This window comes from Nansenia antarctica (genome assembly GCF_963989245.1).
Source record: "Nansenia antarctica genome assembly, chromosome: 2".
In the NCBI taxonomy this organism is placed as follows: Eukaryota; Metazoa; Chordata; class Actinopteri; order Argentiniformes; family Microstomatidae; genus Nansenia; species Nansenia antarctica.
Genome location: NC_137675.1, coordinates 43,610,924 through 43,628,314, shown reverse-complemented (window position 1 = coordinate 43,628,314; position 17,391 = coordinate 43,610,924). Strand labels below are relative to the sequence as shown.

The 17,391-nt window shown below is 41.8% G+C and overlaps 1 protein-coding gene across 1 annotated transcript in view; it reads left to right on the top strand.

Moving 5' to 3' along the window:
* Nucleotides 1-816: 816 nt before the first annotated feature.
* doc2a (double C2-like domains, alpha) overlaps nucleotides 817-17,391 on the top strand; it is a gene marked incomplete at both ends in the record, with an annotated part of 125,533 nt that continues 108,958 nt past the window's right edge. The window contains 4 exons of the mRNA XM_080522543.1: nucleotides 817-1,105; nucleotides 4,613-4,692; nucleotides 9,952-10,026; nucleotides 10,370-10,479. Of these exons, the coding sequence (XP_080378669.1) occupies nucleotides 817-1,105; nucleotides 4,613-4,692; nucleotides 9,952-10,026; nucleotides 10,370-10,479 (554 nt within the window). The remainder of the gene's footprint in view (nucleotides 1,106-4,612; nucleotides 4,693-9,951; nucleotides 10,027-10,369; nucleotides 10,480-17,391) is intronic.

Here is a 17,391-nt window from a genome sequence, read left to right as displayed (position 1 = left end):
TCTCCTCTCCTCTCCTCTCGTCCTCTCTTCCTCCTCTCCTCTCGTCCTCTCTTCCTCCTCTCCTCTCCTCTCCTCTCGTCCTCTCTTCCTCCTCTACTCTCCTCTCCTCTCCTCTCCTCCTCTCTTCCTCCTCTCCTCTCCTCCTCTCTTCCTCCTCTCCTTTCCTCTCCTCTGCTCTCCTCCCCTCCTCTCTTCCTCCTCTCCTCTCCTCCTTGGCAGCAACATTTCTTACAGGGAGTGACTTGCTTGCCAACCTCTCTTCTTCCCTCATGTCTGAGAGACCCAGAATACCACAAGTAGTGTTGTGTGCCGAGACACACACACACACACACACACACACACACACACACAAACACATACACATACACATTAAACATTAAATGTGTGTATGTCTATTGTCTCTCATGACCACCACTGTCAGTTGTTCTCTGTGTTCTCCCGCCCTATGACGGTGTTCTTCGCTGTGTTCTCCAGCTCTATGATGGTGTTCTCTCTGTGCTCTCCAGCTCTATGATGGTGTTCTCTCTGTGTTCTCTCTGTGTTCTCCAGCTCTATGACGGTGTTCTCTGTGTTCTCTGTGTTCTCCAGCTCTATGACGGTGTTCTCTCTGTGTTCTCCAGCTCTATGACGGTGTTCTCTCTGTGTTCTCCAGCTCTATGACGGTGTTCTCTCTGTGTTCTCCAGCTCTATGATGGTGTTCTCTCTATGTTCTCCAGCTCTATGATGGTGTTCTCTCCATCTTCTCCAGCTCTATGACGGTGTTCTCTCTATGTTCACCAGCTCTATGACGGTGTTCTCTCTGTGTTCTCCAGCTCTATGACGGTGCGTAAAGGAAAGAAACTCAGCATCTCCATTCAGGAACACATGGCCATCGACGTCTGTCCTGGCCCCATCCGCCCCATCCGAACCATCTCGGCCTACTTCCCCCGCCTGTCCCCCACCTCGGAGCCCCTCTCCCCCAGCCCTGGAGGCACGGCGTCTGGGGCGGGGGGGGGCTCCGGCCTGCTCACCCCCCTGGGGGCCATGGGAGGGGGCGGCTCTCTGTCCCTGACCAGCAGCATGGACACGTCAGTGGAGATCAACAGCTCAGACAGCGACGACTGCAGTGAGTCTGTGTGTGTGTGTGTGTGTGTAAATGCTTGTAGTTGAGAATGTGATATGTGTGATGTGTGAATGATATGTGTGTGTGTGTGTGTATGTGTGTGTGTGTGTGTGTGTGTGTGTGTGTGTGTGTTAAATCATGTGTAACATCGTCCCTGGGCTATTACACCCAGTGCATATATAAGCCTGGAATAACAGCAATTTAAACCTGGCCTAAGGAGTAAATTTACTGGCTGAAGTATTTTGTAATTTGATTCGAGTGAATCATGCTACTGAGAGACATTTCTGAATTGGGAGGAACAGCTCTGAATCAGAAACATGTGCTGCTCGCACCGAGGGGGAATGCTGGGGGAGACGATTGATGTGAGGTAAAGTCAATGGCTATGAGTCAGTCGTTTTTCCCCGATCTTTATATTGGGTAAATAAAGGCCAAATTGGTCTACCTCACAATATACCTCAAGCGTATTGGGCGGAAGTATCTGGAAACTAGATGAAGTTGTGTGAGTGTGCATGAATTGAGTCTCCGTAACTCTCTCTGCTTTACTTGATTTCCGACGGTTGACGTCTGACGCGCTTCCCGCTGATCCATTTGACAAGTGTACGTTCAGCAGATGTGATTTTAACGCACGGTGTGTCACTCACATAGTTTGTTGTGACACATCCGCACTCTATCTGTTGTCTGTACTCTGGGGGCTTGTGTGTTCTTTCAAGTCATGGAGGTGTGCTGTTCTTTTAACCCTTTTCTCCCTAATTAATTATATGCGTCAAACATTCCGCCTGGATTTATTTTGTTTCTTTGGCTGTAAAAGTGTCAGGAAATGTCTCAGGAGTAAGTGCTTTTGCCTCTTTTACCAGGATGACTTCAGCTTTCAATAAGAAAAACACAAGAACGGAATTGGATTTTACAGGTTTTAGTGAACAATAAAGTGTGATTGCATATATACAAAATGTTTAGCATGTTCAATTTGAAATAACCACTGTATTACATGTGTCCAATTTTGTGATTGTAGGCCTTTTAGTTTAGTTTTTTTTCTGGACTGATTAGTCTCTAAATGTCCAGGCGTTTTTTAGCCTTTGTGGAACTGCCTGAAGCAGTTCCTCTCTAGCTGGTCACTCCTCACTCTGCCAGGGTGTGCTCCTCTTGCACAGAGTGCACTGTCAGCGCCCCATGCTGGCTCTCTGCTCTCTGCCATTGCCATGACCAGTCGCGGTTGGGACAGAGAAGTAGTCGTGTGAGGGTGTCTTCTCTGGCCTGCTGGTGTGCACACAGCTCTTCCTGAAAGGCCTGGCGGGTCATGGGCTCATCTTGGCTCTGGCTGGCTGGCTCTCTCTGGATAATGAAGCTGTTTGTAACAGCTATGTCCACAAAGTGCTGGAAAACAGTGATGGGGCATCTCATTGTTTTCTGGTGGACTGAATTGGTCCCCAGCATCTGATCTGACATGTCGACTCCTCCCATGAACTTGTTATACTCAGACACTGCTGTGGGTCTGGGGATAGGGACCCTCTGGTGCTGCCCATCACCTAGATAGACAGACAGGCAGACAGACAGATAGATAGGCTAGCTGCAGCATACACATACCGATCCACAGGAAAATCCACACAACACAAAATAAATCATATTACGGTAGGCGCAGTATCAATACCTGTCTTCTGCCAGCGCAAGACTGTCTCCCCACTGATGGAGACTTCTCTGGTGTCCATCCACTACAAACAAAGGGTCACTGTCCCTAATCTAGCGGATCGTGCCTCGCTGTGACCTTTTATCCAGGGCTTTTTCCAGAGTGGATGGAACACAGACTCTTCCCTGCCTGTACGTGCCACAGGCCCCGAACCCCGCTGACCCAGGTGTCTGAAGAGGAGGGGACTGGTGTAAAAGTTGTCATAGTAGACGATGTAGCCAGACCACAGGAGCTGTTGGTACACCAACAACGCCACAACGTCAAAAGAGATCCCCTTCCCCAACGTCAGCAAGAACAAAAAAAAGTAAGTCCCCACTTGGTAGGCTTGGCTTTCATGTACTGCTTGATGGCCACTCTTGCCTTGTTAGCAACCATTCTTTCATCCCCTGAGATGTGCTGCTTTGGGGGGTAAACAGTCATGCAGCGGTTCCTCATCATCTCCAGCAGGGGCCTGAGGCGGTGGAGAGACTTGTATTCCTCTGTGCCCCTTTTCTCGTCATTTTTGGCATCTTCCTCAGGGTCGCTCATGTGGAAGTTGCCAGAGATAGCCATGAACCTGTCTCTGGGCATGACAGTGCCAGGAAAGGGGACATGAAAAATGTTATTTCTCCTCCAGAAGTCAGTCCTCTTCGGCAGTTTCCCCACTGTCATGTACAGCAACATGCCCAGATACTTCTTCATCTCCTCCACTTCTGTATCATTCCAGAGGAACTTCTTTCCCCTCTCTTTGTTTCTCACTGCATTCTTATTGGTGTTTGTATACAAGACTCTGAGGTGAGAGAAAATGTCACCTGACGATGGTCTTCCAACATTGAGCGGTGGTTGGACACCAGGGATTCTTTTGGGGATAAACCTGGGTTGCTGAGGGATTATGTCAGGGTCTGCTTCAGTGTTCCATGCTGTAGGGCGAATTGGTGACCGGCTATGACCATCACCAGCCCCTCCACGGCCTCGACTGAGCCTACGGCCCCGACTGTGACCGTTCTCTGTCCCAGCAGAAGACATCCTAAAAGGAGATGATAAGAAAGTGAAATCAATATCTGTTGTAGACTATATTTACTAAAACACACACACTGTTGCCACTGCAAGTTTGAAGAAATTCTAACTTCACATGCCTGCAGTCGAAAAAATATGTGCCTCCCACTTCCTCCCTGTGTGTTGTCAGTGATTGTGCGCTAGGTGGAGGTATTCAGGTAAGCATTCAGGTGAGTATCTAGAGCTAACGTTACATACCCTGGTTATCCTAGATGGTCTTTGTGACATTTCTCAAACAAATATGTACAGAAACTCACTAAAGTATAAAACACAGCTCGTGAAACACCGCTAAAACACCACTCGCAAAATACCGCTTCTCAAATCACCTCAGCTCTCCTACGACGCTTTGAGCTCTGTGCATTGTTTTTTTGTGTGAACTATCGTAATAATGATGTAATAACCCTAAATGGTTAGAAAGTGAAACTTCTCTGCTTTCAGAAACTGTTGGAATTTTTGCAATACACATATAGTTCAATTACGATACTTTGAACGAAGCATGTCAAATCATGTAGGCGCCGACGTTGTTGTGACACATCCGCACTCTGTTTGTAGTTTCAGCGGTCTGTACTCTGGGGGATTATTACGTGTTCTTTCAAGTCATGGAAATGTGCTGTTCTTTTAACACAGGCGTTCATTTCATTCGCCAGTTTTCTCTCGTGTGTCGTGACAGGTGTTAAAATTCACATTGTGTGATTGAAAAGAGTATCATTTGTGAGCGATAATGTGAGTTTTTTTGACACATACTATTGGTGACTACGACTGGTTTCTAAGAATGCCATTGGTTCTTGTTTCAGCGGCTTTGGGGACACTGGAGTTTGAGTTGCGATACGAGCAGGCGTCCAGCCAGCTGCACTGCACCGTGCTGAGGGCGAAGGTACGGCCACAGACCCATCACAAGTTCAGGTTTCAAGTTGTATTGTTACGTCACATTACACAAGTGTAAGAGAGTAAAATTCTTAGGCTTCAGTTCTTGACATTGCAGCACATGACAATAAGGCAATAGGCAAGATAAGTCAAGATAAAATAAAGTGACAATAGTACAAGATATAAGTGAGACAGTTGGAGAAGTGACAAGTTGTGGGAGACGATGGCCATATCAATCATATCAATCATATAAATCATATCAATCATATCCATCCATTAAGTCACATCAAATGCAACTCCAAGTGCTGAACATAAAAACAACAGTAAATAAAATACTTCTAACAGTTTAACAAGAAGTAGGAGATCAGAAATGGCTAAAATACAAGACAATAAAACCAGGAATAAAACAAGAAATAGGAGATAAGAAATAAGAAATAAGAGTGAAAGTTCAAGTTAAGATAAACACTAGATAAAAGCCAGGCTAAAAAGGTGTGTTTTAAGGTTTCTTTTAAAGATATCCACACTCTCTGCCACCTATAGATACCATCACAACACAATGTTCAGGGTGCATTCATCAATCGCCTAAAGTACCTACAGTACCTACAGCATGATTGTGTCCTCTCCTTCGTCTGGACAGACCAGGGGTGAGTTTCCCGATAACGATGGAGGATCTTTGAGTTTCATGAAACATTTCTAGAAGGACTTAGCTAACCATGCAATGTAGTTTGGCAAGTGTTTTCCAAACCAGATCGTAACTCACACATTTGTGAAGTTCATCTTGAAGTGGAGTATGCATCAATGCATAATCGATATGGCCAGACAGTTGCTCTGAGGTCAGCTTTCTCCACTTATATTCCAACCTCAGTATAAGAGGTGAATACAGAAGACTGACACTGGACCAGTTCTTATAATAAACATTAGCCTATGTTCACATTGATGTGCGCTCTTTGACAGGCATGTGTGCAACAATCTCAAAGCAATTTCAATGTATGCATCCGTTTTGAAGATATTAATATCACACTAGTATTATGTGCTAATGTCATAATCATGTTGATTAAGAAATACCATTGTTACAGTTCAGGATTCATAATGTAGACTTATGCTGAGCTGAAAAAAAGAAGCTGCATTTGTTCTCAATAACATGCACCACAATAAATCAAGATATTCACGGATGTCCATTTTGATGTAAAAACAATATAGTTTATTTTACCTATTTCTGGTCCTCGGCAAGATTTAAACTTGTTAGTTTTGTGTTTATGATCCATTGTCAACGTGTAAAGTAAAGTGGGAGGGCGAATCTCATCTATCAATACTCTTTGACTGCTCCATTAATTGAAGTGCTCCATGAGCTACAAATGGTTTCGGGAAATGAGCTTGAATTGTTGAAGGCTTTTGCAAACTTCAAGAAGCCCAGCCCACCCAGTGCTGGAGTCTCGCAATAGAGACTAGCACAGACCTGAAAACATAGAACAAAATGGTAGATGCTGACTGAGCGGTAATGTCGTGACCACTTCACTACATGCACATCTCCCTTTGATCCCAGTTTGATTACTGGGCCGGGCTTTTTGATCCCTCATCGTCTGTCTCCCTCTCTCATTCCCGCTGTCTCAATAGACGTTAGAGCAATTTATCATCACCGGCCTTGGTTCAGCCACTAAATGCTAGATTACCGAAAGGAGATCAGGCGAAGAAGGTGCTTGAGTCTATTGAGATGCAACCTTACGGCAGAATCCTTACGCAAGACTTGTGTGTGTAACTCGAATCCTCATGCCTATTTTTTCCTATTGACACCAATGAAAGATTTACACAAATGTTGGAGTTACGCGCACAGATCTGGAGTTAGGATGCCACCGTTAGCCTCTGTTTCAAGAGGAGGTCTGTTAAAGCTAGAGCATGCAGTATTACCTCTGTTGGCCTCAGACATCTGTTAGCCTCTGTTTCAAGAGGAGGTCTGTTAAAGCTTGAGCATGCAGTATTACCTCTGTTAGCCTCTGTTTCAAGAGGAGGTCTGTTAAAGCTAGAGCATGCAGTATTACCTCTGTTAGCCTCTGTTTCAAGAGGAGGTCTGTTAAAGCTAGAGCATGCAGTATTACCTCTGTTAGCCTCTGTTTCAAGAGGAGGTCTGTTAAAGCTAGAGCATGCAGTATTACCTCTGTTAGCCTCTGTTTCAAGAGGAGGTCTGTTAAAGCTAGAGCATGCAGTATTATTATTATTACCTCTGTGGCCACCAGGAATGTGTGCAAGCGGAGGCACAAGGGGGTCAAACCCCCGCTGGTACCCTGCCACTCAGAAAGTGCCCCCACCCATTCTTTGCATCAGTTAGTTCAACGGAGAACAGTGTGTTCATTTTAAATGTCGTTAATATTAAGTGTATTGAAATTGCATGAGAAAATCTCTTTCACACCAATTCATGGTACCTCCATTCAGAATGTTGTTTGCAATTAACCCAAGATCAATAACATGTGATTGGTGTACCACATATGTCTAACCCTTACATTTGACTTCAATACTAAAGATTTAGTGAGTTTGAATCAAAATAGGATTCTGACTGCCATAGCTCACTGCTATACTGTACATTGATTTTACTTGGAATTGGCATTACTTGGTAATAATTAGGGATATTATTAATATATTGTTTTGTATCTGTAAAACAAATATTTTTAGTGAATGAAACTGTCTGTCTGGCTTCAAGATATCAGAAGAGTCACTTATCAAAACCACATTAACAATTTAACAATGAAGACAAATATTATGTTTATAACAAGATCAGACCATATGTCACCAATACTGTCTCGGACACATAATTCACATGCTGTCACGACCAGAGGGCGGAACCCAGAAGCAGACATCAGAGAACAGGTAGTTTCAGCAATAATAATAATTTATTGATAAGGGTAAGTAGGGTGGAGGTTGGTAGAACAGGGGAAGTAGGCTGGAGGTTGGTAGAACAGGCAGGGGGTCAGGCAGGCAGGCAGTCAGACAGGCAGGGGATCAGGCAGGCGGAGTGGTAGGCAGACAGGTGGGGGGTCAGACAGGTAGCAGGTAGTCAGGCAGGCAGGGGATCAGGCAGGAGGAAGGAACGTCAGACAGGCGGTGGGTCAGGCAGGAGGAATGACTGGCAGGCAGGCAGAGGATCAGACAGGAGGAGTAGTAGGCAGGCAGGCAGGGTAGTCAGGCAGACAGGAGGTCGGCAGGCAGGGAATCCTTCAATGGGGAACAGGGAGAATAGGGTTAGGCTAGGGCAGGGGTCGGCAACCCGCGGCTCCGGAGCCGCATGCGGCTCTTTTGCCCATCTTCAGTGGCTCCCTGTGGCTTTGACCACAAATGTAAATTAACAACGATTATTTATTTTTTACGTTGCCGCGGTGTCTCTCCTTGAACTACAACTCCCTGCTTACGCTGTAATGTTGTACGAGGGCCAATAGGATTCGGATATGTTGGCACATGACTAGTATTTTGACTGGACCCAACATGAGACTGGATGTGACAGTTTTTTTTTTCAAGAGTAGACCTATATCCACAGGGATTGACGAAGTACTGCGGCAGGCAAAGCAAGAAACTATCCACATTGTCTACAACTTTGTGGCTAGATTTATAGACAGACATCGGCGACGCACATCGATGAACGGGAGCTTCCCGGTGAGCGCTATTTGCCTACTTTTAAATGCAAAAAGCGGCTTGTCTTTAGCTCAAACCGTTTCCGAATTATGAACTTCTAAAGAAGGTATTTGGGAGCGCCGGCGTTCCTGTGGGTGAAAAGAGGACGAGGGAGGCTAGTTTTCATTTGGTACTGTAGTCTACAGTCTGTAGATTTGTCTATTTTTTGGCTGACGATCTCTTGGTTTGCTCACTTCCTCCGGATGAAATTACAAACGTATCCATATTTTTTCTCAGGCTAGTGTAGCCAGATAAAAGTATCAACCCACCTGTTAAAAGGCACCAGAATACACGAAAAAAAAAAAAAAGTTTAACTAACCCCCAGACCCCCTTTACGCTATCCTAGTGTTTCACTTTTGTAAAGCACAATACGTTTGCATTCGGTTGTATGCATATGTGCTAAGGCTTATGTATTTGTAGCCTACTATTTTGATAGTAGGCTAATATATAGACACTTACAGCATGTGTTGCCTTCATTATAAGGCTTATATAAGGCTTTACATTTTTTGCGGCTCCAGACAGATTAGTTTTTTTGTTTTTTGGTCCAATATGGCTCTTTCAACATTTAAGGTTGCCGACCCCTGGGCTAGGGTAACGGGTAACAAGCAGAAACGAGGGTACGAGCACTAGAACCAACCATGAATGGCTACGATCTGGCGTTGACTGGCAGCAGGTGCAGGGCTTAAGTAGGAGCCAGTCGCGGTCTTAACCGGCCACACCTGGCACCACTGATTGAAGGCTGATGATCCAGGGGCGGAGTTGTGACACATGCAATAATTCTTTCAACAATATCATATTGTCTCCCAATTTGGTCCCTCACCTCAAAGGAAAATCATTGAACCAATAGCAAGACTATAATCGAGCCTAACAAGATCCATGGCAACCTTCCCCCTTGGACTCACCTCTGCACTGCACTTTCACACTCCAATGACCTGACTTTTCAGAATAACACAAACAATCTAGCCATTACATCTTTCTTTCAGATCCAAAACGATAACTTCCCTCCAACACTTACTGCTCTACTCCCAAGACAAAATACAAGACAAGAACGCATCACTAGATCAATTACACATCCCAGTTCCAGCTTACAAAAACAGCTATGGTCAGAGATAATTCTTTCACACATACACACCAAAATCTGGAATGAGATCCCATATTACATCAGAGCAACAACCTCTATCGCACATTTCAAACAGGCGTATAAACACCATCTGATGGAAGGATACACCTGCAATCACTGATCCAACCTACATATACCATCTTACTCCCTCCCCTTACTTACTCCTCTCCATACTGCAGCGTAACTGTTTCCTGTTGTCCTGTTGTCTTCCCTGTGTGATTGATTGTACCTTCTGTATTGATGATGTGATTCTGAACAGGAACCTGCTGCAAACCAGTTTTAACTGAGTCAGAAATGTAACACATTTTAACATCTGTAATGTTAACTTTTAATCTTTTCCTGCATAATAATAAATGAAATGAAAAAAGATAGCTACTTACACTATCTCTTCCTAAGACGTTCTTTAATGGACCTGCTTGGTCGTTCTAGGGTGGTTAAGCCCTTTTTTTCTCTCTCTATCTGTCTTTTTATTTCTCCCTCTCTTCTCCACAGGGTCTGAAGCCTATGGACTTTAATGGCTTATCTGACCCGTATGTCAAACTCCATCTTCTCCCTGGGGCTTGCAAGGTGAGTGGCTATCAGCGGAGGAGGGGGAACCTTGTTCCAAACCGCTGATACAGGGTCAGGCATTTCTCAGCCCCTTAATCTAGTGTTCTTCAACACCCAGGGGTCAGGGCATTATATCTTTTTTTGTGTTTATTTATTTTTTATTTGTGTGTGTTTACCTTCAGCTCAGCAGTGAAGTACAATGGAATACATGTTGAATGGGAGATACAAGCAGTACAACTGAACTGAATCAGAACCCCAAAATACAGTTGGTTTACTACATTGTTTGTAAATCATGGACTGTTAAAAGTCTGAGTCTGTGCCCCCCCCCCCCCCCCGTTCTCTCTCTCTCTCTCTCTCTCAGGCGAATAAGTTGAAGACAAAGATAGTGCGAAACTCTCTAAATCCTGTCTGGAATGAGACATTAACTTATGTCGGAATCACAGAAGAGGATATGCACAGAAAGACACTAAGGTGTGTGTGTGTGTGTGTGTGTGTGTGTGTGTGTGTGTGTGTGTGTGTGTGTGTGTGCGTGTGCGTGTGTGTGTGCGTGCATGCGTACGTGCATGCGTGCGTGCGTGCGTGTGTGTGTGTGCGCGCGTGCCTGTTAATGTCTAGTGGCTGTGTCTTCGAAAATGGTTGCGTTCATTTTGTCCCATTAGTCATTTTAACTAGTCTTTTTAACTAGAAGTCATTCATAAATCCAGATCTTATCCACCTAATTTTTCTGGTTTTCTGCTCGAAATGACATGCCCACAGTGAATATAGAATATCTCCACAATCACAAGGGCCTTCATAATGATATTGTTATCAAATGAAAGCTAACACCTGTGGGGTGGCTGTAGAAGTGTCAGAATCAAAATATATGTTACTGTGTCAGAGCAAATAGAGCTAGAACATTATAAAACATCTCAAATTCAGTCTCCGCCTAAAAAAACAACAGCTTTTACAGTGAATATCACCTTGGAAACCTGATAACGAAGCCCAAATCATCTTGGAATCAGTACTCCAGGGTCTTATTAGTACTTGTGCCAAAGTCGATGCTAGTAATGTGAGCAAATGCAACTTTGTACCTGTTTTAGTACAGGTATGTTTAGGCGGACACCTATATGTTTAGGCCATTTGGAGATATTTTGGCACCATCTTTGACCTTTGACCTTTCTCATGTATCAGATTTTTTTATTTTATTTTTATTTTTTGGGGGGGGGATTTTTTGGGGTTGGCCGACCAATGGTATGGAAATTCGGCGTTGAAACCGGACATGACACATTCTCCAGTTGGAGAAAACTGGATGTGACTTAGGCCGTGTTTACCGTCTCGGGAAAAAAATGGTGGCATCGTATAGCATGCAAAGTTGTGAATTTTTTTTGATATCGATGAAGAGAATTGATCGAGGTAAACTCTTTATATCACTTCGGATCCACATGGGGGTCCGTTGGCTCCTATGAGGTTTTAAAGAACAATTGGCTTCTTGTGAAAATTTGCTCTACCGATTCAAGTGTGTTTACATAAACATTGCAATTTGTTTCCACTTAGTTTAACAGAACAAACAGAGGTTTCAAAAACATTTATTCGCAGACTTGGTTTGGAGAATAGTATGGAGCATTGAGAGCATTTAAAAACAGCCTTTAGTTAAGGTAACAAACATAACATTTTTGGATAAAACAAGATCACTGCAAATAAGACAACTCCAGGGCTACAATCTGTATTCACACGCATACACAAGGGAGCAATGCAATTAAATAAGTGCAAATCTCGAGGAGCAAGATGGCCGAAGGGAGTTGCAGGGTGGAGTGTACTCCCGACCGCTAGGGGGCGATAGTATTGGTTTATGTGTTTAGTACTCTCTGTTAAGAGGTTAGAGTTAGGAGAAGTTGTGGCGGCCATTGTGGATGCCAGGTGGTCCGAGGATACACGCTGTTTCTCCTCTCTCTTTAGGACGTGTTTGCCTGTTATACGTAAGTCTGTTATTAGTTATTTGTATCTTATTATCAGATTGTGGTTAACAGTAATCGTTCATGTTTGTTTATATCTTGTTATGTATGTCTTGTTTTGGTAATTGTATTTACTCATACGCTGTATTCCCACCCACAGGGTGTTGACATCTTTGTCTGAATAAATATTATAAACCGACATTGAGGAGTCTTCTTCAGGAGTGGGTAGGCACGAGAGAGGCTCTGACTCGGGAAAAGAAACTCTGGTTTTTCTCCTTTAAACAATTGGCTACCCATATATGTACTATTAGAATGAGCTATATCTAAGTTTTCTGGTTACAGCAATGTTAGGCAGCAATGTTTAGCGCAAGTTTTGAGTTTATTCTCATTTGAACACGACGAGACCAAACATTTCTAAATGACGCGCAACAAAACTGCTAAAGACATGGAAAAACTTCAAGAACTGATGGAAGAAGTGCTGCAATCCAACAAACAGCTTACTAAACAGGTTACTCTGTTAACATCCAAAGTGGATAAAATAGATCACATCATAAGCAAAATTGAATCAATGGGAAAATCAATTGAATCCTTGGACAACAAGCTGGAAAAGGTCGGTGCAGACCTGCATGAACAGGGCATTCAAGTAAAGAACCAGGACACAGCAATGAAGGTTATGGAAATTAAACTTCAAAATGCACTGAATGAAATTGATATATTAGAAAACCATTCGAGGCGCAATAATGTGATACTGATTAATCTACCTGAGAAAAACGAGAACAGCAATATGATTGGATACCTGGCGCGTCTCCTCTCCGACAAGCTCCAAATTCCAGTCCAGGAGAGCGATTTTGAAAGAGCGCACCGGGTCGGCATAGCGAGACCAACAGGGAAGCCACGGAGGGTGATCTTTAAAATGCATCACTTCCAAAAGAAAATGGACATTCTAAAGGCTGCCAAGTCAGTGGATATCAACACTGGAGGACAATCGCTCAAATTATTTCCGGACAAGTCAGCAAGGCTGAGAAAACGCAAGCAGGATTACTGGCCATTAAGACAAAAACTCCATGAAAAGGAGGTCCAGACCCGAATTCGCCACCCAGCAGTGTTACAGGTGCGGATCAACTCGGAATGGTTCACCTTCAAAGATCCACAAGCCGCCAAGGAGGCAATGGGGAAAGAATTCCCGGACATGGAGTTCACATGAGTAGGACTACGTGTATCTGGGTAAGCCCTGCTCCAAAGGAGCACTTTCATTGACACTTTTTTTTTTCCTCCTATTATCCTACAACTTTTTAATAAGCCGCACATTAATCACTGACGTTGGGATATGCTCAGTGGGGCTCCAGTTGTATACAACCTGTCTAACGTGGCAGAATGAAGTAGGCTTGGAGTCTGGCGATTTATTTTTTTTTGGATGCTTATTGTCTGCCTGTGTGCTCAAATTTGAGACTGAATTATTAGCCCATTGTGGCGTGGATTTTGTTTATCGGCAGGATGGAACGAGAAGCCTATCTGAGACTCTGTTGCCCTGCTTCTTATGATTTTCTGGTTATGGATCACCGGTAGCGATGTTCTTTTTGGATGTTTACTGACTGCCGGTGTGGCCACCTGTAGCGATGTTTTCTTTTTGGATGTTTACTGACTGCCGGTGTGGTCACCTGTAGCGATGTTTTCTTTTTGGATGTTTACTGACTGCCGATGTGGCCACCTGTAGCGATGTTTTCTTTTTGGATGTTTACTGACTGCCGGTGTGGCCACCTGTAGCGATGTTTTTTGTGGATGTTTACTGACTGCCGGTGTGACCACCTTTTGAGACTGATTTATTAGCCTACTGCTGCGGGGACTTTGTCTGATTGACTTTGAAGCATAGGCTATCTGAGACTCTGTTGCCCTGCTGTTTATGTTTCTTTCTGTTATGGTTCACTTGTGTAGCTATAACACGTGTCTGAACTATCAGCCTACTACTTTGTTCACCGATAGGATGGAACGCTACGTAGGCATATCTGAGCCTTTGTAGCTGTTATACGAATTAATGTAAAACCAGGTTTCCCCCGAGTGCTGAGGATTAGCCTCTCAGAGTAATTTGTGTTTATATGGTGTGCTTACTTGACACCATAATATACTGTGTGTCTGTGTGTTTGTGTTGTACATGTTGCTTTTTTGTGTTTGTCCTGTATGGTTTTTTTCACTACCCTGAATGTGTTTTTTGTATTAAATGTTTTATGTTCTCTTTCTTTTGTCTTTTGCTCTTCTTTTTCTTCTTTTTACTTTTCTTTTCTTCTCGTTTCTATTCCTCTTCCTCTTTCCCTCTTTCTCCTTTCATTACTGTCCTTCCCCCTCCTACTGTTTTCCTAGTCCCGATAATATGCTTACTTTATGAAATACTCGCAATGTTAATTTAAAATGAAGCCCTTAAACGGAGATATGAAAAAGTTGAAAATAATATCATTAAATGTTAATGGCTTGAATAACATAATTAAGAGGAAAAAGATTATCCTCCAGCTGAGGAGAGCTGGAGGAGATGTCCTCTTTTTACAAGAAACCCATTTAAAAAAAAAGAACATGACAAATTGAGTAGGGGACAAATTTACTCCAGTTCATATGGAACACAGAAGAGGGGTGTTGCTATAATTATACAACCACACATACCATTTATAGAAGAACAACATATATACGATAAAGAGGGCAGGTTTGTTTTAGTAATTGGTAAAATAGAGTCAATTACTGTCTCATTTTTAAATGTATACTATCCACCGGAATTAGGCCCAGAATTCATGTCAGAAATAATCGAAATGTTAATGACAAAATGTAAAGGAATCACCCTAATGGGAGGAGATATGAATCTTACAATAAATTCTAGGCTAGATTCCTCAAATAATAAACCACACAGAGCTGATAAAACATCATCAATTTTAAGAAGTGCAATGTCAGAATTTGGATTAGTAGACATATGGAGGATGCTAAATCCAACTAAAAAAACATATACATATTATTCTGGACGATTTCCAACTTCCAATAGACTGGATTATTTCTTCATGTTTAAAAAAGACGTAGAGAGGATGGAAACATGCACAATAGGCACAAGGGATTTATCAGATCATGCTATGCTATCTATAACTATACATTTGGATATAAAGCAAGGAGAAAAAATATGGAGATTAAACAACTCACTTCTCCAAGATAAGATCTTTGTTGAAAAAATCAATAAAGCCATAAAAGAATACGTAGAGATAAATGACAATGGAGATACTAATCCAACTATTATATGGGAGGGCCTTAAAGCGGTACTACGAGGACAGATAATATCATATTGCGCATGGAAGAAAAGACAAACACAACAAAAACAGAAAATACTTGAACAACAAATACAACACTTGGAAGACAAATTAAAAAATACAAATGAAATAATAGTAAAAAATGAATTAAAAAAGAAGTATAAGGAGTTGGATAAAATTCGTACAGAGGAACTGGAGAAATTAATGACATACACCAAACAGAAATATTACGATGGAGGACCTAAGTCTTTAAAACTCCTAGCATATCGACTTAAGACACAGACTAAAAAAGCACACATTTCGAAATTGAAGACTGTAGAAGGCTCTGGAACAATAACGGAAAAGGATAAAATAGCTGAAGAATTCGTTAAATATTATGAGAACCTTTATAAAAACACAGGAAACATTGACCTGGGACTAATGAAAGATTTCTTACATAAGTTAAACTTAAAGCAAGTAACAAGATCAAAAAATGAACAGCTCATTAAGGACATCACAGTAAATGAAATACAACATCAAATAAATAATCTTAAAATGGGGGAAACACCAGGTGATGATGGATATACTAATGAATTTTATAAAACTTTTCAAAAACAATTGATACCACTACTTTTACAAGCATATAAGTTTGTATTACAAACGGGAAATTGGGCAACTACTTGGAACTCATCTATAATAACGGTTATACATAAAGAAGGTAAGGACGCTACTGAATGTTCGTCTTACAGGCCAATATCACTACTGAATACGGACCATAAAATAGTAACAGCCATTATTGCCAATAGGTTAAAGGACATCGTGCCAGATATAATAGACAGCGACCAATGTGGTTTTATACCAGGTAGGCTGTTGTCAGATAATATAAGGAGGACGTTAAATATAATGGACTACGCACAAAACAATGGTGCAAACCTTCTACTCTTAACACTGGATGCAGAAAAAGCATTTGACAGAGTGCTATGGCCATTCATGTTTGAAATTGTAAGAAGCTTTGGATTTCATGAGAATTTTAATAAATGGCTTCAAGGAATGTATAAAAATCCAGTGTCAAGAGTAAAAGTAAATGGCACAATATCCAGAAGATTTCCAATCTATAAAGGTACAAGACAAGGAGACCCACTATCAGCAGTTATATTTGCTATATGCATGGAAGGACTAGCAGAAAGTATAAGGAAAAATAATACCATCAAAGGCATAACGATAAAAGAGGAACAGCACAAACTGGCATTATATGCAGATGACGTGGTTGTTTATTTAACATCACCAGCCCAATCCTTACCAAGCCTAATGGAAGCAATTACAGAATATAGTAAACACTCTGGTTATAAACTAAATGAAAGTAAGTGTGAAGTATTAACAATTGGAGAACAGATAGATTCGGAAATTAAGGAAAAATACAAGTTGAAATGGGATGCAAAGAAAATCAAATATTTAGGAATCTACCTCACTGGAGATATAACAACATTATACACCGACAATTATCAAGCCCTTGAAAATAAAATACGAGAAGATCTTAATAGATGGAAGATAACATCTGAATCCTTAATGAGTAGAGTAGAAAGCGTCAAAATGATGATCCTCCCACAGTTTCTGTTTTTATTTCAAACATTACCAGTTCCCATTCCACAGCGTAGCTTCAAAAAATGGAATACAATGCTCTCAAATTTCATTTGGAACTACAAAAGTAAACGGAAAAAACTTAGTATACTAACTCAAACCAGAGAAAAAGGAGGGTTTAATTTCCCTGATCTAAAGTCCTATTTCCATGCAACTCAAATAGATACAATAATGAAATGGATGAATAACTCGGTTCAAACCAAATGGAAAGACATAGAAAAACAAGCAATATCAATATCAATAGGAACACTACCTTTTCTGAGTCTAAAGGATATTCAAAAATATAGTGGAAATAACAGATGCATAGAAAATACCCTCAAAAATTGGAAAACTATTCGTAAAATGTATAAATGTGATGACAAATGTATTTATTTGAGAGAGATAGCCAGTGACCCAGACTTTTTACCTAATAAAACAGACAAAATATTAGAAGAATGGGCTAGGAAGGGACTACAGGTGTACTCACAGATGGTTACAAATGACATGATAGACTCATTTGAAACCTTAGTTAATCAATTTAATATAAGTAATAGCCATTTTTTAAGTACTTACAAATTAGA